The sequence below is a fragment of the Erythrolamprus reginae genome, chromosome 1 (genome assembly GCF_031021105.1).
Source record: "Erythrolamprus reginae isolate rEryReg1 chromosome 1, rEryReg1.hap1, whole genome shotgun sequence".
NCBI lineage: Eukaryota > Metazoa > Chordata > Lepidosauria > Squamata > Dipsadidae > Erythrolamprus > Erythrolamprus reginae.
In genome coordinates this window covers 309,636,250-309,663,124 of record NC_091950.1, presented here as the reverse complement: position 1 = coordinate 309,663,124, position 26,875 = coordinate 309,636,250, and the positions used below count along the sequence as shown (strand labels likewise).

The window sequence follows — 26,875 nt, the reverse complement described above, 5'->3', positions numbered from 1 at the left end:
ATATGGATTCTGAATTAGTCTCTATAGTTTTCTTGGCAAGGTTTCAGAAACAGCAATACCACTTAGATTTAAATACTGCTTCATAGTGCTTTACAGCCCTGCCCCTGTCTAAGCAGTTTACAAAGACAGCCTATTTCTCCCAACAATCTGGGTCTTCATTTTACCCACCTTGGAAGGATGGAAGACTGAATTAGCCTTGAGCTGGTCAGTGTTGAACTATTGGCAGTCAGCAGAGTCAGCCTGCAAAACTGCATTCGAGCACTATGCCACCATGTCTCTGAAATAGTTTGCAATTGCTTCCTTCCTAAGGCTGAGAAAATGGAACTGACCCAAGATCATCCAGCTGGTTTTGGCAGAATTAGAATTTGCAATTTCCTGGTATGTAGCTTATTGCCTGATCGCTATATGAAACTGGCTCTAGATATCTTTAAAAATACACCTCATGGAACTGGTTTATACAATGCATGAAGTTTTTGCTTTGCTTATCTAAGGTTTACTGAATACTATATACCCATGTTTGGTGAAATTCATACAGCACACCATGTCAAAACTAACTAAACTATGTTTGGGCTTACCACGTTTTGTGCAACACTCATTTCCAGCTATGTCCCCCTTGATTTGCCCAAAGCAACTTTACATCAACCTCAAAGTGTGACTTGCTGTCACAGCCATTGCTGCTTTTCAGCTTGCCACAATAATAGGGGAGTGGGCGAGCTATCTTTGGTTTGCCAGTTCCAGACGGCAACAAGGAATTATCCTGTGGGAACCAAGGTCATCTAATCAGATGTGCAATGAAGACCTGGACAGTTTCCGTAACAATACCCGACCATTGTCCAATTGGACAATGTTTGTTTGGTTGGTTGGTTGGTTTATTTATTTAATCATTCATTCGTTTGTTTGTTTGTTTGAGTTGAAAGGGACCTTGCAGGTCATCAAGTCCAACCCCCTGCTTAAGCAGGAAATCCTACAGCAGCCCAGCCAAGTGACAGTCCAATCTCCTCTTGAAAATGTCCAAAGTTGGAGAGTTCACAACCTCCGCTGGCAGGCCGAGGTTGTGAACTCTCCGTTGTGAACAGTGTGAACAGTGTAAATGTAACTTACACTGATAGGGAGAGGGAGATTCTATTCTTTAATTATGTGAAAACCATAGGAATTAGAGATGCTTTTGCTTTCAATTTGTGCCGACATGATGGACTCAATAAAGTTTTGCATTCAGACATCAGAATGTCTCAACAGTGCTTGCTTGATTGGGTTTATCAGTTGGAACCTTGAAACTTTAACCAGGTAATACCCATATAATGTTTTTGTAGCTTATACTGAATCAATCTTTTAAACTGTTTTTCTGTAGACCATCTGGACCATTCTTTTGAGACTTTATTAAACATTCACAATACAAAAATGATGTTGAGACTCTAGAAAGAGAATAGAGAAGAGCAATGGAGATGTTTACGGGACTAGAGTCTAAAACATATGAAGAACAGTTGCAGGAATTGGGTATGTCTAGTTTAATGAAAAGAAGGACTAGGAGAGAGATGATAGCAGTGTTCCAATATCTAAGGGACCACCACAAATAAGAAGGAGTCAACCTATTATCTAAAGGACCAGAGGGCAGGACAAGAAGCAATAGATGGAAACAATAGATAAGCAACCTAGAACTAAAGAGAAAATTTTCTGACAGTTAGAACAACAACAGTTAGTCAGTGGAATGACTTGCCTCCAAAAACTGTGGGTGCTCTAACACTAGAGTTTTTAAGAAGAGATTGGATAATCATTTGCCTGAAATGCTATTGGGTTTCCTGCCTGAGCAGGGGTTGGACTAGAAGACCTCCAAGGTCCCTACCAACTGTTATTCTGTTATTCTCTATTGCTATTCTTTTAGTATTTTCTCATGTGAGATGAGCGTTCAATAAGAACAATAAAAGAGTAGTTCAAAATTTATGAAACATTAAAACATTTTAAAAGTCCTAAACTCACACAATGATCTGCTAAAAGCATTTGAAGGCCTTAAGATTAAGCTGGATGGACCCCCCTTCAGATGGCAAAAAGAGAAAAACAGCAAAGTTTGTAGCTGCCAGAATGTCTCCACCTCCTCCTAATTGCTATGTATTTCCTACTCATGAATGCTATGACAAGTAAATCTAATTGAGGTTAAATGTCTCCTAGCTTTCTTCTGTTTTAAATAGAAAAAAAAACCCTCTAGCAACACACTGTTTCTTCATTTTTATTCTTAATAAAGGCTTATACAGTTGTTTTATACCGCAGGAAGAAAAACACTTGGCTGAATCTCTTACTATGTGATGAGTATAATCAGGAGAGATATGACATTAGCAGTGGGTTTAAAAAAAAAAAATGTATTGAAATATAGATTTAAAATGATTTAAGACCACTAGGCTGAAAAACTAAACTGTCACAGAAGCAAAAGTTTCAGAGTTGTTCTTTTTATGTTTGATTGATTACATATTAAAATGACATTCTTTGTCAGCAACTTGAAGTGGTCTATAGTGCTGTTTTTTGAATAAACAGTTGAAACAGCAAAATGCTTTTAAAAACACCGACAGGGCAAGCTACTAGAATATAAAATGAAAGCAAGCCCCACTCTTACCAGTATTGAATATGTTACTTAATTTGGATAGTGAAATGACCACAAGAAAACAACCAACCTCAGAGACTATCAAGGACCCCTGGTTAAAAATATCTGGAATAAGTTGATAAAGACTATGTTGGTATCACCCCAATTCAGAATGGCAAATAACAGTTCAACTCTGAATATTTCTCCTTTCTTATCCACCTCAGAGATTTCTTAAGATACATTACTCTTTATAAATCTAGGTCTGATCCTGAGGGAAAGAAGATGTGCAAGAATTATCTGTTGGAAACAAAATGTGGCAAGCTGTCTGAATAAGAAAAATGTTGCCTAGTTCCTTTTAAGAAGAGTTTTCCTCAACATATCCTGGCATATGTGACATATGGCACATGTGACACACACACACACACACACACACACACATATGTGTGTGTGTGTGTGTGTGTGTGTCACATGTTTTTGCTAAATTTGAAAATTAAAGGAGACTAGGATCGATCTATTTCGGCCTTATTTTGGCCTCATCAGCTAGCCATACCCTCACTGGGACTTGAACCTGCAACCTTTGCCTTGTAAGGCAGAGAATTAACCTCTAGGCTACAGTATCCAATCCTTTCAGCTCTGTACCAGGGAAGGGTTACACTTTGTGTCGAATCACCCTGGTATATTGAAGGAACATCACAGTTCCTTTTTTGCCTCTCGGCCCAACCCATTTATATATATATAAGTTCCTATAACATTTTCTTATAAACAATTGAATTGTGACCATAATAGAACCCAAATAATAGCAATACCACTTAGAGTTATATACCACTTCATAGTGCTTTTACAGCATATTGCCCACAACAATCTGGGTCCACATTTTATCCACCTCGGAAGGATGGAAGGCTGAGTCAACCTTGAGTTGGTTGAACCACCAAACTGCAACTAGCAGCTGAAATAGCATGCAGTACTGCACTCTAACCACTGCGCCACCTCAGCTCTAATGCCTATTTGATGGCTGTCAAATTACTTTTGAGTATGTACTAAAATGTCTCTTCTTTCTTTATACTTTAATGTCAGATAAAAATATTGCGTTAATAAATTTAAAGGATTTATAACCTTTCATAAACACTGTAGTATGGGCTATATAATGTATAGTTAGAATATTGTTAATGGCAATTTTGAGGGGTGGTCGAAAGCTCTTAAAATATCCCAGAAGTATTTTTTAAAAAAAATAATAATAAGATATTCCCAAACCAATAATCATGGTTTTCCTCTTTTGACTTCTGGCTTACAACTATCAGCTTACTAAACCTACTAAATGAATCAAGCATTTTTAAAAAACCCTAAGAAACCCACATTTCACCTCTGCTTTCTACATAAAATCATTGTTTTATCAGTGGTAGCTATATAGTCCTGAGAAACTAGAACATAATTTAAACAGGAAGTATATACATTTGGTCCATTCTTTACCTATCAGTGCAAAGTCATACTTCAGAGCCATTTTAAATTTAAGCCAGGTTCAAACTCAAAATTTTTCACATTCGGATTAAAAAAAAAATCCTATCACTTTCTGAAGCTAGCTTTTAGCAGGTGATTTACTTTTACAAGTTTTTGTGCAAGGTGATTGAAATTTAGTGGTTGTTTTCCAAGTGAAACAAATAAATAAACAAGTTTAAATGATTGTTTTTTTATATATTAAGGTTTTTAAATTGTTTTAACCATTGGATTTGTACTGTTTTGTTGTTGTGAGCTGCTCCGAGTCTCCGGAGAGGGGCGACATACAAATCTAATAAATAATAATAATAATAATAATAATAATAATAATAATAATAATAATCAGGGGAATGAGATCCTGCTCTATTAGAATACAGTCAAAATTTATAGAAGTCCTTTTCCCCAGTATCTGTCTTTTTTTTTTAGTGCACATTATCACAATTACATTATGGAGGAATAAGTTGTTAGCAATGAATCCTTGCATAAATACCTAGCTGTATCTTCTGCCAAATACTTGTAACTGACTGACAATTGACTGCTTGACTCAATGACCATAACTGAGAGGAATTCAACTGGACTTCTTGATTTTTCAGGATTCTCACTCTCCTGGATTGAGAGCTCTGGGAGGGTTGTTGCAAACAGTCTTGTTAGAGCAGCCTTTGGCACTGCCACTAAAGAAGAATTCAGTAGCATCTTCTTTATCTCAGTACATCTTCCAGAAATTCTAATAAGAAAGCACTGCTGGAAAATTAATTTCAACAAGAATAGTATAATTACTACAGCCATCTGGTATACCAGGATAGCTTAAACAAAGCAAATGTTTTCATCTCTTTCAAATTACTTTAAGAGCACAGCACCTCTCTTTTTCAACATGATGAAGTGGGATGGTTGCCTCTCTACTGATGAAGAAAAAGTGGTTTTTGCCAGACAGGATGAACTGAATAGGATTCATGATGAAGAAGACGAGGAGGTAGAACTTTCTTTGGAGCTTGGTGCACAGGTACAAGACCAAAACTGAATCCCCAGTGCAGACAGAAAATGCTCAAAGTATATTGATCACTACTTGGGAAGCTGGTTGGAATGTAACTAATGCTATTCAGGTAACTTGGTGCTTGATGATCAATTATGTTCATCTCTTCATCCTTTTCTTAAACTGTTTTCATTTTGTTGCCCTTTTGAACATTTCCCATTCAAAGTGCAAAACAACAGATAAAACAAAATAAAAAGGAAGGAAATGCCGATTAAATAGTGGTTTTAGGGCTTTTATAGATTTACATGTATCCAGTCTTTTTTCCTCCAAGCTTTACTCCTTTATTTTTCTCTCCAATTTTTTAAAAAAATAGTTTATAAGTACTTTGGGATAGGGTCATCTCATCTTTGCTTTTCTTACTCAGTTATGTTTTTATATATAGTGATATTTCTGCCTAAGCAACTATAGTATAATTATAATGAGCTAGAAGCAAACATTGTCATAGCTAGCCAAAAGCCATTGAAATCATTTTGACATAAATTAATCAAAACTGACTTAATTTCGGTGGGTCTACTTAAGTATGACTTATGTCTAGAATCACCCCAAGGAGGTTAATGATTTGCAAACTCCTTGATGGATGGAGGCTAAATTCCAATCAAAATTTTATTGATCTCTACTACAGCTACATGCATCAAATGTTGGTCCACATTATTTGGATTGCTTTCATTAATGGTATTCAGACTGAAGTACAACCAATTGTTTTTGGCTTGAATAGTTTCACTACAACAATTGTAGCAGCACTGAATTAAGAACTGCATCAAAAGGGATACTTGCTTTTAATAAATATGCACAGTTGCCTACCTTATTTAATTGTGTTAGAATCTAGAATAGAATAGAATAGAAAAGAATAGGATAGAATAACAGAGTTGGAAGGGACCTTGGAGGTCCTCTAGTCCAACCCTGTGCTTAGGTGTGAAATCTCACACCACATCAGACAATTGGTTATCCAACATCTTCTTAAAAACTTCCAGTGATGGAACATTCACAACTTCTGGAGGCAAGCTGTTCCATTGATTAAGTATCTGTAATACTACCACAGCAACTGTAGATGTCTGAAAGAGAAAAAACATTAGGGACCACTTCATTTCATACTCCCAATCTGCAACCGAGTGAAGTATTAGGTAGAACTTAAATATGGTTAGACAGGGTATTTATAAGAGAGAGTTTAAATGAAAAAGTAAATATAAAAGTATTTTGGTACTTCTTTGCACTATTCAATTTTCTGCCCTTAAAGGCAAAGGCTAACTTTCAAACTTTTGGTATTTCACTAAAGATGTGGAAGAAAAAATGTTTTATATATATAATTTATTTATCACAATGCTATTACTTCCATCCAATCTAAAGATTCAATTAGGTTTAAAAGGGGGGGGGAGGTATTTTGTTTGCCGAAATGTCTAATTGTATTTTTTAAAACTTGCTTTATATAGATTTGATATAGCATGCAGGAAGCTTTTCATCAATAGCTTGAAATACAGTTTCAATCTATAAGAATATAGTGATAAACAAAATCCAGTTAAAAGTAATGACATAAACGTTGCCAGACGATATTAGATACCTTGTTTTGTCTAATGTCTTTGGAAATATAATATGCCATCATTGCAGCAGATGCTAATTAAAATGCAGTTTTAAATATGAGAGGTGTTTTAATTGTTTTGGTAATAAAATACTAATATGCCAATAATAAATGGTGTTAATAAATAGCAAATAGCCTATCAGTTAAAATAGCAATGTCAGAAGAACATGTGCTGGAATTCTATGTACATTTACTTGAAGTATCTTTCTCATGGTTCAGTAAAATTCCCTTGTAAGTAAACATACAATTATGAATGATGAGATTTACATTTCAGAGCATCATTTTAATGAGATTTCATAATGCCTATCTGAAGTTGGAAATAAGTTAGTCCTACATTTGTTGTGCACAATTAGCAAGGCAGATTTTTCAGATGACTCAATTGAAGAATTTCTTTTCACTTGATGCTTCTCCTTGACCCATAAAAAACATACAAGTTTACAACTGATTCCTAACATGCTTATATTATTGTTAAATATTTGTTCTCTTACTCCCGCTGTTCTTTTCTTATTTCATCCAAACATTTCATGATGCTCTTATTGTATATTTTATATGAGTTTATATTTCTCAATGTCTCTATTTGAGATGTCCTAATGTTCCCATGAACTCAAAATCATCTCATGTATACATGTTTATTCTTTTACTGTAATCTTATATGCTTGATAAAACAAACAAATAAATTTATTTTATTTATTTATTTTAGTCCAATACATAATACACATTGAAGAGAATAGATATGTAGGAATATAACTAAAGAAATGAATAGAAGAAAAGATATAAAAGTATAGGTGAACAAATTTGAAAGGAAGAAAAGATAAATGAGATAAGGAGAGACAATTGGACAGGGGGGAGAAGGCACACTGGTGCACTTATGCACGCCCCTTACTGACCTCTAAGGAACCTGGAGAGGTCAATTGTGGATAGTCTAACGGAAAAATGTTGGGGGTTAGAGCATAGTTCCCTCTAAGATGAGCAGTGAGCAATCGCTCACTTAAAAATCATCATCAACTCAGAGTTTTTCAAACCTGCCCAGAAGCCAAGAGGGAAAGAGTGAGAGGGAAGGAGAGAGAGAGGAAGAGAGAGAAACAGATAGAAAAAAGAGAGGAAGGAAAAGAGAAAGAAAAAGAATGGGAGTAAGGAAGAGAGAAAGAAAATCAAAATCTAGTTTGAAACTAGCTCAACTATTTAAGTGACATTTTGATATTGATAGAGTTGCCCTATTATGAGCTCACTGTTATAGACACACAGTACAGTATTTTATTTTGAAATTATCTGAGGCAAAACAGGGTGGGTTTTTAATTGGTTTGTTTGTTTGTTTGTTTGTTTATTTATTTATTTAATATTTCTGTGCCGCCCAGTCCCGAAGGGACTGCCGCTCAGACACTATACTTTTCCGCCCCCCCCAAAAAAAAAATTAGAGGGAACACTGGGTTAGAGGTCACTTGGTTCATCTCAGGGAAAGATATGACAGTGGAAATTCAAGACTACAGGGTGCCTTCAGATTCTATCATGCTACGAATAATTTCTCTAGAAGGGCAGTAGGCCTCAATTGAGTACAGAGTTTAGAAAACAATTTTTTGTCTGGAAAAAAGTCAGTTCCAAATTGTGTCAATCACAACACACCCTACACTAATCAAATGAGTTTTAAATGAGAGGGTCTTTCAATCTATTTTAGATTTGTGAACCAGGTTTGAGTAAGTCAGTACTAACTTGGAACTAATAGATGCATCTTTGAAGATATTTTTCTTTGTTGGTGTTGTCCAAAACTTAAACTGAGAAATGATAATAAAGCATAGGCTTTATAAAATCTTAGAAACATAGTTACAAAGTACTATTTAGGTCGTTAAATTTAAACTCTTAATCTGTGTAGGAATCCATCCAAAGCATCTCCAACTTTACAGCTATGTCCAAGTAGCTGTCAAATAGCTAATAGCTGAACACATCCAAAAGATGGAAGCCACTATTTCTCTAGATAACACTATCAAGATGCTATTTCTATTTTTCCCCCTTCCCTATCATAGAGCTATTGATTCTCTTCCTGTGTCCTAAGCCATTTATGACCTTTATTCTGGAAACAACAGATATTGGGTTTATTCTGTATTAAATCTGTTTAGATATTTGATCAGTGCTTTCATAAATTTCCCTTGTCCTTGTCTTTTAAAGTTATTCATATCCCGTTCCTTCAGTCTCTCTTTACAGGAACTACTAGGCTGAGCCGCCCCGAGTCTGCGGAGAGGGGCGGCATACAAATCTAATAAATAATAATAGTAGTAGTAGTAATCCACTTTTATGGGGTTCTTCCAGTTTGCCTGAATCAATTTAAAAGGATTTTATTTATTTATTATTTATATTCGTATGCCACCCACTCCAAATAGGTCTCAGGGTGGCTAACAATGATTACTAAAAGCAATAAAAATGCAACTATGATAAAACAGCAATATTATAAATAATACATAAAAACCTAAAAACCATACAGTCATGCAGCCATTCTTAATTCCAGGCCTGCCAGAAAAGCTAAGTCTTAACGACTTTCCGGAAGACCATAGAGTAGAGATAGTATGTATCTCTGGAGGCAGTTGATTCCAAAGGGTCAGAGCCGCCACAAAGAAGGCTTTCCCCGAGGCCCCACCAGCCAACGTCATTTGGTGGATGGTGTTCTGGTCTCCAGCTAAGGCCACTGATAATTGGAATAAAGGATTGCTAAATGCATATATTTGTAAAACACCGCATCATCTTTATTTTTCTTTCCTTTGTTCCACACTGAATCATCTCGGCACGCAGCGCTAATCTCTTATCTTAAACTTCAGTATGCAAGGCAACATCAAAATCATTAAAACATTCCACAAGTCATTCTAAGATTTATGGCTAGTCAGAGTTAGCCCAGAGTCATAAAAACTGCAATTAAAAGCACACAAGGCATAGCTTACATTCAGAGCTGCTTGGGAAAACCTCCATATTTCTTAATGGCCGATTGACGACTCAACCCTTCTCTTCCGCTGACAGTCAGACGTGACAAATTAATTACTTAATTAATTAACCCGTTCCTCTCCTTAATATTTCTCCCCTCTTTGCCTCTGCAAGCGTCTGAAATAAGGAATTAACCATCTAGCATCTGTTTCTCCTTCACTTGAATCTGAACCCATAGAAACATCCTGTGGTTGGTCTCCTACTTCTTCTGCCTCTAAATCAGGCCCTACCACTAATTCATAACCACTTTCTGAATCGGAATCTGAAAAAATCCCCAAATTGAACAGGAGTATACACAACAGATGGGACCTGAAGAAGGACAACCCTGTTGGCCCTTAGTGTTCATAGCGAGGTATGGTGTCCAAACTGGATGTACTATTTGAGATGGAGTGTCTGACCAATGCATTATAAAGAAGAACTTGTGACAGAATATAATAAAATAGGAATAGGAATAGAAATAGAAATAGGAATAGGAATAGAATAGAATAGAATTCTTTATTGTCTAAGAGTGATTGGGCACATAAGGAGTTTGTCTTTGGTGCATATGCTCCAAAGGAGAGCAGTACAACTGCGATGGAGTGTAGTCTGGAGTCCCAGGAAAGAGTGATTGATTCCCAGAGAGCAAAGAGGCACGGAGCTTGGAAAGTCAGACAGGTAGGAAGAGGGCTAGGATGGCTTGATCTAACAATTCACATAGTATATCTATAATTAAACAGTTGAGTTATTTCTGTGTAAAGTAAGATAGTTTTTTATTATTTTTCACCTACAGACAGACTCTTGCCAGACTATAGTAAGATTCCAAACTACATTCCATTGCAGGACCCCAACAGTATATATATATGGGATACCGATCTATCTATGTGTTAACATTAGTGTGAATTCTGTTGCCTTTTATTGTAATAGAATTCAGCATTTCCTTGGTTTTTATTTATGGAATCCTGCTTTTTCCTTTAAAAGCAATGATAAGATGGGCTGATAAAAATAGAAAAACCCATATGAAATAATAATGAATTGGAACTTGGAGGGAAAAGGTCTTTGCAGACCTTAGAAGAATGATTAAAGCAATCAGGCTGCTCTTTACTGGTGGAAAGTGAGTGTTATAAATGAGAACAACACCGTTGTTTTGCCCTACCCTGAGGAAAGGGCAACAGTCTTTTGCATGGCAATTAAGAGCTAGCAGTTCCAAGTTCTGTTTGAAGTCATGCAAGATAGCTAACATAAAACCATCAAACAAGAAAAATGCTATGCTCCGAGTTGTTTGGGAAATAAGAATGGGAAAGGCTCAGTCACTTCAGGGTCCATAAGGAATAGAAATGCATTTCCATCATATTCTATATTGAGTCTCGACCTTTATACCTGCAAATCCCAACATTTCTTTAATGTTAATTGTTGCCTCCTGGATTTTAGCTCTAACTTGCTTCCAAAGCATCTTACGTTAACATTTAAAGCAATGTTAAACTATTTAAGGAATTAATCAACACCAGAGCAATGGGATAAATTAAAACAAATTAACCACTTGATTTAAGATCAACTTTAAAAATAATGGAATTCTCCAATGCCCACTGGAAACTGCCTAGTGATGAGATTTTGCTTCAAATCCAGAAGGTAACTGCTGAAAGACAGCTCATTTTTTACTAGATGGAGGTGATTCACATTAGGGGGAATCAAATATTCCTCCAATGTATGAGTTTAGAATATCTCAACCATCTTGTTAAGATGAAAAGATTTCCACAGATTTCCCGCCTTATATCAGGAACTTTTATTCATACTCATGCTAACATTTTTTTAGTTGTTTTAGTATTGGATTTACATGCTGTTTTTTGTTACTGTTGTTAGCCGCCCCGAGTCTACGGAGAGGGGCGGCATACAAATCCAATAAAATAAATAAATAAATAAACAAATAAACAAATAAACAAATAAACAAACAAATAAACAAACAAACAAACAAACATATCTGTTGTGGAGCAGCCTTTTTGATTTATTATAACAATAGATAGATAGATAGATAGATAGATAGATAGATAGATAGATAGATAGATAGATAGATAGATAGATAGATAGACAGACAGACAGACAGACAGACAGACAGACAGACAGAAGACACAAAAGGAATTTGTCTTTGCTGCATATGCTCTCAGTGTACATAAAAGAAAATATACATTTGGCAAGAATCATGAGGAACAACACTTAATGAGTCATAGGGTTCAAATAAGCAATCAAGAAACAATCAATATTAATATGAATTGTAAGGACACAAGCAACAAGTTAAAGCTATACAGTGATCCCTCGATTATCGCGAGGTTCCGTTCCAAGACCCCTCGCGATAATCGATTTTTCGCGATGTAGGGTTGCGGAAGTAAAAACACCATCTGCGCATGCGCGCCCTTTTTCATGGCCGCGCATGCGCAGATGGTGGAGTTTGCGTGGGCGGCGGGGAAGACCCAGGGAAGGTTCCTTCGGCCGCCCAGCAGCTGATCTGCTCGGCAGCACAGCAGCAGCGAGCAGACGAAGATCGGGGTTTCCCCTTTGCGTGGGCGGCGGGGAAACCCCGATCTTCGTCTGCTCGCTGCTGCCGCGCTGCCGAGCAGATCAGCTGCTGGGCGGCCGAAGGAACCTTCCCTGGGTCTTCCTCGCTGATGCCCCCGCTCGCCCGCCCGTCCGTCCGCCCGCCAGCAAGAGGGGGAGAGATAGAGAAAGAGAGAGAAGGAAAGAAAGAGATGAGGGAGGAAGAGAGTGTGAGAGAGGAAGAAGCAAGATAGAGAAAGAGAGAGAGAAAGAAAGATGAGAAAGGAAGGAAGAGAGTGACGTCATCGGGTGGGAAAAATCGCGATATAGCGTTTCGCGAAGAACGAGATCGCGAAAATCGAGGGATCACTGTACAGTCATAAGTGGGAGGAGATGGGTGAAAGGAATGATGAGAAAAACTAGTAGTAATAGTTACGCAGCCTCAGTGAATAGTTTGACAGTGGTGGGGGAATTATTTGTTTAGCAGAGTGATGGAGTTTAGTGTTCTTGTGTCTAATTGTCTTGGTGTACAGTGCTCTATATTATTATTATTATTATTATTATTATTATTATTATTATTATTATTATTATTTCTCCTCCCAAATGTTGCTAAGAAAAGCAAGGATGGTAGCAACAAAACATTTTCCCCATTTTCTTGTGCCCTTTATATTATATTAGCTATCCTACTTCTCTCTATCATTTTCTTTCTCTCATCTGTCTTTCTGTCTATAATATTGACATGTGTAACTCCCTGTATTTTTAAAAATAATATCCCTCATTTGTTAGAACTGAAATTGTTCAAATAGAATTCATTAAATTACAACTGTAAGATGCAGTTTTTTTATTTAAGAGAGAAGGAATTTTTCTAGCAGATGTTGCATATTTCACATCCAGAAAAGAGAAACAGTTGAAACTAGCATAAGCAAAGTTTACTAGGTGAGAAATAATAAGGGTGGGGGGAACAGACATTCACTACAGTAGCAGATTTGATTATTGTTTGTTATAAAGTTCCTCTGAATCAGTTTTACTAACCCAACAAGCAGAAGGAGCTATGAATGCTAAAGAGGTCTAATTATTTAAATTTCATTTTTAAAAGTCGGCTGGCACATTCTATGCAGGGCACCTTATAAATTGTTCCATGATGCTCATCACATACATTCAAGGATGTTGTGGTTAGCTCTGGCCCAGCTCCTGCCCCAAGGACTGTGGATGTGGGGGAGACATCCACATGCTGCAGGCCTGTTTTGCCCCTGGTGGAATCTGCTGATGAAGGCTCCTCTGACCAAGAAGACATGGGTGACAGGGAGGAGGAGAGTGTGGCAGACAGTTCAGAAGGAGATCAATTATCTAGCTCCTCTTTGGATTCAGAACAAGAGTTAATGATACAGCCACACATGCGGAGAGCGATGCATAGGCAACAACAACTGAGAGATTATTATCAAAGAAAATGAGGCCACCTGTGGTTGGGTGGGGCTGTGGTAATTAGTGAGGCTGCTATAAATAGCAGCCTGTGGGTTTGGCCATTGTGGAGGATTATCTGATCGTTGTGTTTCGTGACTGCTTTACTGACTTTGACCTTTTGTGTGCTGATTTCCCCCCGCTTTGAAACTAAACCAGGGCAAAGTGTGTTTCACTTTGTGAAAGAAGAAGGCTGTGAATTGCCTCACAGCTGCAAGCTAAGTATCACAGAACTGATAAGGGACTTGTACAAATTACCAGTTTGTTTGGAGACGAGTGCTCTTTGCTATACCAAAAGAGGGCTTAGGTTAAGTGAATTTTCATTATAAAGAACATTGTTTTGAATTTTCAAACGTGTGTGTGTATGAAATTGTATCTGTGCATTTTTGGGAGGATTCTACCAGAGAGCTCGAGAGAACAAAGGATGAGCGTCTTCACTTAGTATAACAAAACCAAATTGGTGATGGCAGGAGGAACTGGCAAAAGCAAAGCTTAACTCAAAAGTGCTTTGGATCCAATCAAAGGCTTCAAGAAGAACATTGAAGGAAGCAAAATCCCTAATGCCTCCTTAAAGGTAAAGGTTTCCCCTGTCCTGTTCTGTTCATCATTAGGTTGAAGTGCTTATCTCCGTTTCTTAGCTGAAGGTCTTAGCTGGCCATGGTCATGTGGCCAGCATGACTATATGCTGAGGCACATGGAATGCTGGTACCTTCCCACTGAAATGGTACCTATTTATCTGCTCATATTTGCATACTTTCAAACTTCTAGATGGGCCGGCGCCATCTAGAACAGTAGCTCTCCCCATAAAGCATATTAGTCTCAAACCTGGACTGTCAGCTTTCTAACTGACAAGCTCAGCATCTTTAATCTTTGAGCCCGGGGTCCCCAACCTCCAGTGAAGGGCTGCAAAAACTTTTACTGCCATACTGTGGGAGTAGCTTGCCGGCCATGTGACCCGGTGGGAGTGGCTTGATGATCATATGACTAGGATGGTTTAAAGGTCATGTGACTGGTCACTCATGTCAAGGGTTTGGGTTAGGGTTAGGGTGCCCGGCCTCTCCGCGCCTCAAAGAGATACAATTTCCCTATCTATTTACTATTTCTGAACATCCAATATATACTATTTAATTCTATGTATATATGCCATATGTGTACATACATATTACACACAGGCACATAAAAATATACATTATCTACTATATAAACTGTATGTGTATGTACCCCACACACACACACATACGTACAACTCTTCTAAAATTATACACATTCAACCCATTTACTGTGATAGGATACCCAGAAGGGGGGAAAAAGGGGGGGAATCATATTTTTTCTACCGGTTCTGTGTACCTGACCGTACCCGTAGGAGCCCATCACTGCCAACCTCCCAACCTCCCTCCCTTCTTCCTGTACCAGATCAGAGTATGGACTGCTTATGTTTATTGAAACTTTAGTACAACATATAAAGTTTAAACCCAGCAAATTACATTATTAGTGCAATGAAACAGTAACCCTAATTTCTTGACCATGAGTTATTTAATGAACAACTGGTTTCACACAACATGCTAAGCTATACACATTGCTTTACAAACCAGAGTGGCTAAAAGGTTCTTGATGCTCGCTGAGCTTGATTATTTTCTTGCAGATGTTTCTCTACCCAAACTAGTTGGGTTTTTGCAGATGTTTCATTACCCAAGCTAGATAACATCATCAGTATGAGCATCCTTCTACCACTGATGATGTTACTTGATTTGGGTAAAGAAATACCTGCAAGAAAACAACCAAGCTCAAATAATACCAAGAACCCCTCATTTCAAATCCTGAGTTGCAAATATTTTTTATTGGCTCAGTGGCTAAACCAAATTAAAATAGGTATATCTTCAGCTTCATGGTTTATTTTGACTTGGCTGAGCGGTTTTTATGTGAATGCATTTTTATTTTATTTTTTGGTTGGTAAAAAGCATGAAGTGCAAATGCAATGTTTGAACTAACCGATGATCTGACTGCTTTTTACTTTTGTCAAAATTAATATATTTCAGCAAGTATAAAATGAACTGGATCCTATTCTAAGCCTCTCATTTCTGTTGGTTCTTGCCTTTTATGTCAGCAGGTTTGTGGATTGCATTTCTTATATATGCTGTGTGACGGAATCAAAAAACCTACCTACTTCATGCTTTTCGAGTCACCTTTCCATGAAAGACATAATGATAAGGTTCTCACTCGTCAGGTAGGGCCTGCCAGCAATCCTTTTAAGATGGTAAGAGGAAAGTCTGTATTATACACTACTGAAATATCTGCAATCCTGTTACCTGAGATGGATGCTGTAACTTTTAAAGCTTCCATTTCTTTCCACTTTATCTTTTGTGTAAGTAAATTGCTTTAATAAACTGCCTTAAAAGAAGAGGGGGGCGGGAAACTAAAGCAATGCTTTAAGGAAAACAAATAAAAAAAGCCGTAAACACCAGTTCTCGATGATTGACAGCCTAAGGCTAAAATTTTGCGTAGCCGAAACTTTTTCTTTTCTTCAAGAAAATCCATTTTTGCTAAAATGTTAGTAAAAAAAAAAAAAGTTAAGCCAAACAAGAGTAACTCCCGGTCTTTTCAAGGAGAGGTTCCAAGAAAAGTCTGATGACTTTAGGGTAGAAATCTATATGCATAAACTGCACATAAATGGTATTTACAGCAGTCCTTTCTTTCACCATGTATCTATGGTTTAATCTATCATGCATTGCTAAGTGCATAAAGCCGGCAATAGTGGGCATTTTCTTGAGGAAAAAGTAAAGCATGATACTTCCCTTGCTCAAATGAGCAAACAGAGCTATTCCAGAAAATCAAATGCCCTAAACACCGATTACACAGAGCCGTGATGACAAATTACACCCTGTTTCTCAGAGTTAGTGAGCTGTAGAGAATCTTTTCCCTTGGAGATAAATGGGAGGTGGAGGGAAGAGAAACAAACATTTCTTCCAATCACATAGCTTGGTATGAGGACAGTTGAAGAGGACCCACAATATGAACCGATACTGTTTCTTGCCATTTTTTAGTGATACTCAGAGGAAAATATCTTGCTAAGGCTGTTTCATTCACATTCCTTTCATTGTTTGGGAGAAAAATTAAGTCAACCCCATCCTTACTTAAATCACTGGCTAGGTTCAGGTCATATAGTAAGTCACGTTGCTTCATTGTGGCTTGTTGAAGTCATGGTTGCCTGGGCTTAAATTGCAGGATGCCATAATCCCTGGTTCAGAAGTTGTAATGGCTGGGTTCACACAATGCCCTAAACTAAAACTAAGTAAATCTTATGAGGCTGAGCAGAAAGAGTGAACACTGTCATGTGTTTGCTCAAACTAATAAGCCTTAAAGCATCATCATGCTGTCAGTTTTTACCAGAATCCTGTTTATATCTTTTACCGAAGATAAAATTAGCATGTATGTGGATTTGATAGATAGAAAGATATGCTACAATTGACATCTGTCAGGAGAAACATGTGCAAGAAATCTTCATTGTTTGGGGGCTTTTAAATCTGAATATGTGCATTATAATTTATAAACATGAATAGTTAGATGTTAATAGTTGGTAAAGGGTCAAATTTTAAACCCCATTCTTCTTTCCCAAATGTTCCTTGTAACATCTTTTCCCTATTTCCATGGATAGGATTGGAAAGTGTATACAAAATGTGTATAATAGGAGAAATATACCTAAATATGCGGCCTAGGTCTTACATCATTAAATACATGTAAACAACTTGATATATTTATATGACAATAGGTAAAAATGTCACTTATCGGACCAGAACATTCAGTGTGCATCACCATCAAACATTGATTATTAAGATGGCAGGAGATGTCTTTTGTATGTTTATCATGTCAGTAGTTCTGTATATGGGATTCATACTGCATCACTAATGTACACTAGGCCTGCTGAATTTTAAAGTACCAAATTGCTGACAGGGCCTGGCCTTGTTTAGACATTCAGTTGACAACCAATATGTTCATGGATCAAGCTGGAAAGTGAGCAGCCTACACTTACTGGTCTTGGTCCATTCTGTCTTGAGCTCTGGATGCACTCAGCAACATTTTGAAAAGGAGGTTTTATTTCAGTTATTGAATACAGCTCTTCACACAATATGGAACCCTATTTTGCTAGGGCTCTGGACTATTTAAAGGCAAGCACTCACATCATACACAATTTCAATACATTTCCTCCTCCTCCTCCTCCTCCTCGTCTTATTTAGAACTGTCTATTGTGGACCTCACACCATTCCTAAGAACTGTGCATGTAAGGGGGTGTGCATAAGCGCACCTGCACGCTTACCGTCAGTAAAGGGCTACCAAAAAATTTTCTACTACAATGGGGGCGTGGCTTATGCAGGACGCCCTGCATTTTCTTTCAACATCTTTCAGTGCAAATTGGGCGCTCTGGGATGGAGATCCATTTTCGCTACCCCACTGCATCCCCCCCCCGGTCCGGGCAGTAGCCCACCCCTGCTTACCATCCCTGTGCTACTGTCTCCATTTATTTGTACTCATTTTGTATGCTTATGTCCATATTTTTACTTATACCTGTGATCTCGTACATGCTTAGCAAACTAACTAACTTAACTACCCTGTTTCCCCGAAAATAAGACATACCCCGAAAGTAAGGCATGTCAGAGGTTTTGCAGAATTTGCTAATATAAGGCATCCCCCGAAAATAAGGCGTAGTCAAGTTTACATACGGTACGGTGGAAAAACATACGGTACCATTTAAAAACTGTTCATAGCGGTACCGTAATAATGTGGCATCCCCTGCTGGCCCCTTCCATCACTTTGTACCGTCCAGTACAGCAGACACGGTCTGCTGCTGTCTCACCGCCATTACAGTCTCCACTACAGTGCATAGACTGTAGTTCCTCTGGTAGCCAGAAGCTGCAATAGCGGGAGTATACTGTTGTACCATATAAGTGCCGTCGTTTGTGCGTGTGTGTGCCATACTGACAGGTACCGTACCGTAATCAGTGTACCATATGTTACATTTTCTTTGGGGGTGTCAGCTTTTCTGCCTGTGAATTTGTCTTATTTGAGAAATATAAGGCACCCCCCGAAAATAAGACTTAGCACAACTTTTGGAGCAAAAATTAATATAAGACAGTGTCTTATTTTCGGGGAAACACGGTAACGAAATAAATAAATATAAATAAGTAAGTAAGTAAGTAAGTAAGTAAGTAAATAAGTAAATAAGTAAATAAGTAAATAAGTATATATATATTCCATATTTACAACAGCACGAAGCGTATAACTTCAGCCTGATGATGGTGAATGTGATTTCACCGAAACATCACACTCAAAATATTACACGGGGCAAAACCCGAACTCAGAACAATATACATACATACATACATATATATATATATATATATATGTTACATGTTTTTTAGAATATAGTTGTCGGCTATAAATAAATTAACTGCCTTGAAATGGTCCTGGGTTGGGCCTAGAGGCAAAAAGGAGCTGTGACGTTCCTTCAATATATCAGGGTGATCCGACATAAAAGAAAACATATATATATATATATAAACTTCATTGAACAACTCCAATGTTTATCGACTCAGAAGCATTCGTCTAAATTCCTGAATGGGTGTCAAGAGTTTGAGAAAAACCAATCCTTAAGGAAATCATCAGGTGTTATGTTGGAGACAGAAATGTGACATGGTAACATCTTTATACCATATACTTTATTTTATTCTCTCTCTCTCTCCCCTCCTTCCACGTATTGCCCCCTTCTCTGTCCTTTGTTTTTTCTAGTTTACAGCCACTGTTCCTTTCCTCCAGCTATTTAAACTGGATCCCATTTTTGGAATGTTTAACTAGATGCTAATTTGCCCACCTCGAGTCAGTTCACAGTTTTGGAACCCATCCCAACTTGCAGCAGCTGGATGGTGTACAAAAGACAGAAGATAGAGAATCCAAACAAGAATAGAAGTCTCTAGGTGGCCACCAGAAGCAATCAGTCCTGGTTCAAAACACCGAGTAATGATGTTGCTTTAACAACTATCTGAAATGCCAGAAGGGCTGCTTGAATCTCTGGAGTCAAAGAATTCCCAAATAAAGGAACTGCAACAGAGGAGGTTTGCCAACAGATTCATGCCCCCCCCCCCAAATACACATACACTTTATATGGAAGCTAATGATAGGCAAGCCTGGACCCAAACCATCATCATTTGACAAAACAATATTGTGGCTTCTCCTTAAGCACAGCTAGGTTTAGCTCTACCTTCTGTCCTTTAGATTCAACTGAAGGAAGCATTCCTCTTTGTTTCAGTTGTAAAATTGTTGTTGTTGTTGTTGTTTTCATTTAGATTCAGCAGGCATTGAATTAACATGCACAGGTGCCAGAGATCAAAGCAATCAGATTGCAATTGCTCCCAAGGTACCTTTTCCCCCCATAGATAAAACAACATTTGACAGTGATCTTGTGTTTTCGCAGAAAATATGCCAGCAAAATGCACAGTGCTGTGGACGGAGAAAACAAGTAGAAAATTAACAGAATGTTCTTAGGCATAAGTTGGAAGATCATAGAAACATAAAGAAGCCTTTCTCACCTACATCTTACAGCTACATCTTACTATTTTAAAGCTAAGATTTAATAATGGAATAATATGATTTGGGGCCAAAATTGAGTGTTAGGATCCGGGATTCCTAATAGAATAGAATAGAATTTTTATTGGCCAAGTGTGATTGGTGCATATGCTCTCAGCGTACATAAAATAAAATATACATTTGTCAAGAATCATGTGGCACAACACTTAATGATTATCATAGGGGTCAAATAAGCAATGAAGAAGCAATATTAATAAAAATCTTAGGATATAAGCAACAAGTTACAGTCATACAGTCAACATGGGAGAAAATGGGTGATAGGAATGATGAGAAAAACTAGTAGAATAGAAGTGCAGATTTAGTAGAAAGTCTGACAGTGTTGAGGGAATTATTTGTTTAGTAGAGTGATGGCGTTCGGGAAAAAACTGTTCTTGTGTCTAGTTGTCTTGGTGTGCAGTGCTCTGTAGCGACGTTTTGAGGGTAGGAGTTGAAACAATTTGTGTCCAGGATGTGAGGGGTCAGTAAATATTTTCCCCGCCCTCTTTTGGACTCCTGCAGTATATTCCCTTTTAAATCAGATTATTCCCTTTTAAATCTGGGCACTTGTAATGCTTCAGATGAAAGTCCAGCTTTATATCTATATGCAAACACAAAGATAGTAAATTTTCTAAAAAATATATAATAGTCTATCTAAATAAACATTTATAATCCTTACAATATTTTGTACTAACTTTTTCCACTTAAAATGACTTATAAAAGGCCTTCTTATTTTAATGCATTTCTATTCCAATTACTTGTTTAAGCATGTAGTCACAACAAGTTTGCATTGCCCAAACATATTGCTTCACTGTAATGGCTCCATAAAGCTGGGAGGTTAATGTGAGTTAATTTTGCACGTTCTGTGTTTGTAAAAGCAGTGGGTAAATGCATTGTTACTTAGAATGTTTGTTCCCAGTGTTTTGCTAACTAGTTTATTGATGAGAAATGTTAATAAATTTCTGAACTAGGTCCTACTTCATTAAATGTATGTAAACAACTTGGCAGAGATATACTTACATGACAGCAAAAAACAATATATGTAAATGCTAGGGGCCAAAAAGGGTATTAAATTGTATAGTACCATCAAACAGATGTTTGTTTAAAAAATAGGGTGGAAGATAGAAAATTTGGCAAGAAAATATATTTTGTGTGCATCTCATTTTATTTCTGTATCTGGAATTAATGCTACATCACACAACACAATAACAGAGTTGGAAGGGACCTTGGAGGTCTTCTAGTCTAGCCCCCTGTTCAAGCAGGAAACCTAAACCATTTCAGACAAAGGATTGTCCAATCTCTTCTTTAAAACCTTCAGTGATGAAGCAACTGCAACTTCAGGAAGCAAGTTGTTTTTCCATGGATTGTCTTCACTATCAGGAAATGTCTCCTTAGTTGTAGGTTGCTTCTCTTCTTCATTAGTTTCCAACTGTTGCTTCTTGTTCTCTACATGAGGCTACCTTTGAAAAGTGTTCGGAAACTTCTAAATCATGCAGAAAGCAGCTGCGAGAGCAATCATGGGCTTCCCAAGATATGCCCATGTTACAACAACACTCCGCAGTCTGCATTGGTTGCCGATCAATTTCCGGTCACAATTCAAAGTGTTGGTTATGACCTATAAAGCCCTTCATGGCATTGGACCAGAATATCTCTGGGACCGCCTTCTGCCGCACGAATCCCAGCGACCGGTTAGGTCCCACAGAGTTGGCCTTCTCCGGATCCCGTTGACTAAGCAATGTCGTTTGGCGGGACCCAGGAGAAGAGCCTTCTCTGTGGTGGCCCCGGCCCTCTGGAACCAGCTCCCCCCAGATATCAGAGTTGCCCCTACTCTCCTTGCCTTTCGCAAGCTCCTTAAAACCCACCTCTGTCATCAGGCATGGGTGAATTGAAATTTCCCTTCCCCCTAGGCTTATAGAATTTATACATGGTATGCTTGTATGTATGATTGGTTCTTTAAATTGGGGTTTTTTAGATTATTTTAATAGTAGATCTGTTTACATTGTCTTTTTATATTGTTGTTAGCCGCCCCGAGTCTTCGGAGAGGGGCGGCATACAAATCTAATAAATACAAATACAAATACCATCAGGTGCTTTGGAAAATGAGTTGACCCTCTCTCTTCTTTTGGCAGACCATCAAACATTGGAAGAAACTATCATGTCACCCCTAGTCCTTCTTTTCATTTAATCAGCGTTTTTTTAAACTCCTGCTTCTTGGAGAAATCAGGAAATATCTCCTTGGTTCTTGGTTGCTTTTCTCCTTGATTACTTCCCATCTATTGCTTCTTGTCCTGCTTTCAGGTGTTTGGGAAATAGCTTGACTTCCTCTCCTTTGTGACAGTTGGTCAAATATGGGAATGCTGCTATCATGTCCCCCAGTCCTTCTTTTCTCTAGACTAGCTAAACCCAATTTCTGCAACCCTTCTTTATATGTTTTAGCCTCTAATCCCCTAATACTATTTGTTGCTCTTCTCTGCACTCTTTCTAGAGTCTCAATATCCTTTTTGTCTTGTGGTGTATTAAGCTTGCTGGATTTTAAACAACCAAAACATTGACTCTCCTTAAAATGTGATTCCCAGTATTTTACTTTACTGGCTTATTGATGCTGTCAAAATAGCTGGCTAGCAACCATTCTTCCTATCCTGATATGAAGATCCACCATGATGCTTGGATTTTGTTAAAGTTTGTTGCAAAAATCAAAACCAGGAGCACACAGAGATGACTGATTGAGGTTGAACTAAAAGACCACCAAGTTCCCTGCCAATTCTGCTATTCCATTTTATATTCCAGTGATGGCGAACCTTTTTACCCTCGGGTGCTGAAAAAGCATGGGCTTATGCTATCGCAGATGTGTAAGTGCCCATACTGATAAGTCAATGTGCTGGGAGAGCGAAAACAGCTCTCCCCCCCCCCCCCCCGTTGCCTGGAAGCCCTCTGGAGGCCAAAAACGACATGTTTCCCAACTTCTGGTGGGCCCAGAAGGCTCGTGTTTTGCCCTCCCCAGGCTCCAAAGGCTTCCCTTCCACGTACCACCTGTGGCACCCATGCCATAGGTTCGCCATCACTGCTATATTCTATTCTGTTCTGTTTTATTCTGTTCTTATTCTCTTATTCTTATTCTTATAAATTCTTACTCTTATTCTTTTCATATAACAAATACTTTACATGGTCCCTAGGTATATAAAAAAATCTGCCTATTAAACAGGCAATACCTAAATAAAATAATAACTCTCCCTCTCAAAAACACTATTCATTTATTGGATAGAATCTTGCAAGCAAAAATGCAGCCAGAGGTGTTGCTCCTTGGGCACACAGGATCACAGGACACTTACCCTGATATCTCTACTTAAAAAAAAAAGTGATAGCAAATAATAGAAGAATAATTCAGGGTTTAAAATGCAAATTTGTTCTATGGCCCTGGCTGGGTGGACGTGGCAGGGGAAGGATACTGCAAAATCTCCATTCCCACTCTACTCAGGCCAGCCAGAGGTGGTATTTGTAGGTTCTCCCAACTACTCAAAATATTTGACAGAACCTGCTGAATTTCACCCCTGGAATAAATGTTCCTCACACTCTGAAGAGCTCATGCTAACATCTCACAGTAGTATCAGCTATTGCGGATGCAATAGAAAGTCTGCCTTCCTGGTTATTTTGGCATAATTTTGGTTGGCTGAGCTAAAAAAAATACATTCCTGGGGAAATGATGTTAGTCTGTATTGCTGCCAAGAAAACCAAATGGACATAATCACCAGGACTCAATCTTGGCTCAAGGGAATATTTACTTTTTGTAGACAGTATTCTTTGCCATTCTCTAGGAATTTTTATTGTGTTGCTAAACCACCAGGATTGTGGGATAAGGTGAGGAAGTAAAGAAGAATATAAGCTAAACTCAGGATCTCTGCAGGAGCATATATTTTCTCCTTAAGTATGTCTAATTAGGAGAAATGTCATTCCTCTGCTCAGCACTGAGAGGAGAAAGCAACTTGCTTATGGGGCTAAGCCAAAAGGAAAGAATTTCCCCTCCCCACAGCATAGACCCACGGGAATGTAGAAATACAAGGAAGCATTGAAAACGAGTATTGCCAAGTTAGAAAAGAAAAGATTCATGAGAAGCTCCTCATGTTTATTTATTAGCATAGCCGCTAAAAGTGTCATTTCCCTATTTTCATACAGCACGTGAAGACAGCTAAAGCTCTTTGATTTTATCATTATTGAGCCACTATTGAACATTAATATGCACCATGATTAAATAGCTGCTTCAGAGCCTTTCAGAATTATGACTGTAATCACAACCAGCATTTAATATTTAATAAGAGCTTGTCTCTGCTGTTCACCTCTATGCAGATTCCTAGGCTCTTCTATGCTCCTGTCAGCAGTTGTGTTTGTATGCTTATGTGTCTGGGTCTGTGCATACGTTTCTTCTAACTTTGTATGTTGTGAATATATGCATTTTGGGGGACAACCATTATTTAGTGCGGCAGGTTAATATAAGAGCAGACGTTCTGTGCAATTAGACAAAGGTTGTTAACTGCAGGTTTGAATGGGCGATTTCTAAGCAACATCTTTCTCCAGGGTTGTTTTTTTCTTTTTTTGTCTTCTCTGTGTTTTGTCTCTAGGGCATTTTTGTTCTAGGCTTGCCATATGCTTTGCTCCACAGTGGATACAGTGGGCTGTTTCTTATTATCCTCACCGCAATCTTCTGCTGCTACACCAGCAAAATTGTTATCGCTTGCCTCTACGAGGAAAATGAAGATGGGCAGCTTGTGAGAGTGAGAAGCAGCTACGAGGACATCGCTAACGCTTGCTGCAAAAGGTTCTTCCAAAAACTCGGTGGCAGAGTGGTCAGCGTGATCCAGATATCGGAGCTGATCATGACATGCATTTTGTATTTGGTTATTAGTGGAAACATGTTGTCCCATAGTTTTCTGGCTTTACCGATGACCGAGAAAACCTGGACCATAATTGCGTTTATAGGTCTGCTGCCCTGTGTGTTTATCAAAACCTTGAAAGTTGTATCCAGGCTTAGTATGCTCTGTTCCTTGGCCCATTTCATCACCATATTTATAGTGATCACTTACTGTTTGACCCAAAGGCACCATTGGTCTTGGGCAAGGCTCAACCTGTCCGTAGAATTTGAAAGTTTTCTGATTTCTGTTGGTGTGATCGTTTTTAGCTACACTTCACAAATTTTCCTTCCGACCCTTGAAGAAAGCATGCAGAATCCTAGGGAGTGTAGGTCTATGTTGAACTGGACCCATTTCTTAGCTTGCGTATTCAAGATGATCTTTGCAATAACAGCATTGCTAACATGGGGAGAAGAAACAAAGGAGATCATTACGGACAACCTTCCTTCCTCCTTACAGACACCAGTGAACTTATGTCTCTTGGCGAAGGCACTCTTGTCCTACCCATTGCCTTTTTTTACAGTCACAAAAATATTGCATGCTCACGTATCACCTAGGGACAAAGTCAACTATGCATCATCGTGGCTCGCTGTACTTTTAAAAAGTGCCCTCCTCCTATTGACTCTCCTGATGGCAGTGTTCATACCACACTTTGTCCTTCTTATGGGTCTAACTGGCAGTGTTACTGGTGCAGCTATGGCCTTCCTCCTTCCTTCTTTTTGCCACTTAAAGCTGAAATGGGAAAAGCTGATGCCCTTTGAAAAATGTGCAGACCTATCAGTGCTTATCTTGGGTATCTTTTGTACCTTAGCTGGCCTCGTGTGCTCAATAAGAAGCTTATTGAAAGCTTTGGGATAAAACAGGGAAACACTTTACTATCTTGCAACCCTGAACATTAGAATTTATGTCAAAACACAGGTCGTTGTCGACTTACAACCATAATGGAACCCTAAAATTCCTGTGATGTGATTTTTGTCCTATTTTATTATATTTTGTGCCACTGTTGTTAAGTGAATCATTGAAGTACATAAGTTGGAAACCCCATTGAGTTTGCTTGTCAGAAGATCACAACAGGTGATCCCATGACCTTGGGACACAGCAATGGCTATAAATGTGAACCAGTTGCCAAGCATCTGAATTCTGAGTCCATGATTATGCGTAAGCTACAAAGGATGTGACTGAAAAATGGTCAAGTCACTTTTTTTCAGTGCCATTATAACTTTGAGTGGTCACTAAATGAATTGTTATATGTCAAGGATTATCTGTAAAGGATAGCATGGGGTTGGCTCCAGAAGACAGTAGCCATGCTTCAGGCCCATTGAAATTAATGCAACATGATAGCACTGGTTAAACAGTTCCATTAAGGTCAATAGATAAGGACAAAGGAGTTGAATCTTTGATTTAGGTTATACGGAGCTGTCCTTGCTGAAAGACACACTTCAAAAACAGGATGAGACCAAAAACAGGGTGTTACCATAACAAAAACTAGTTTTTGATTTAGTTGTAATTCAGTTACGATGACCATCCTTTTATTTAATCACTTTCTCCTTCTGTCTTGTTACCATTTACAATTCAGCAGTCCTGGAGTTTAAGTCCTAAGTTTAAGTTTTATTGGATTTTTAGGCCTCCCAACTCCTGATGGACTCTGGGTGGCGCCCCTGTACACATGAGCAATAAAGCATGTAAGCCTGTCTACTTCTACCAGATCTAGCCCATGATTTCCACATTTGCATGCAAATATTTCTGATTGTGGCATCTATATTTGTTCTGTC

The 26,875-nt window shown here is 38.2% G+C and overlaps 1 protein-coding gene across 1 annotated transcript in view; it reads left to right on the top strand.

The window, feature by feature from the left end:
- Positions 1-25,961, top strand: part of LOC139175204 (vesicular inhibitory amino acid transporter-like) — a 39,493-nt gene extending 13,532 nt beyond the window's left edge. Inside the window, 4 exon segments of the mRNA XM_070766206.1 lie at positions 4,654-4,766; positions 4,908-5,053; positions 5,055-5,160; positions 24,816-25,961. Coding sequence (XP_070622307.1) covers positions 4,654-4,766; positions 4,908-5,053; positions 5,055-5,160; positions 24,816-25,961 — 1,511 coding nt within the window.
- The last annotated feature ends 914 nt before the right edge of the window (positions 25,962-26,875 follow it).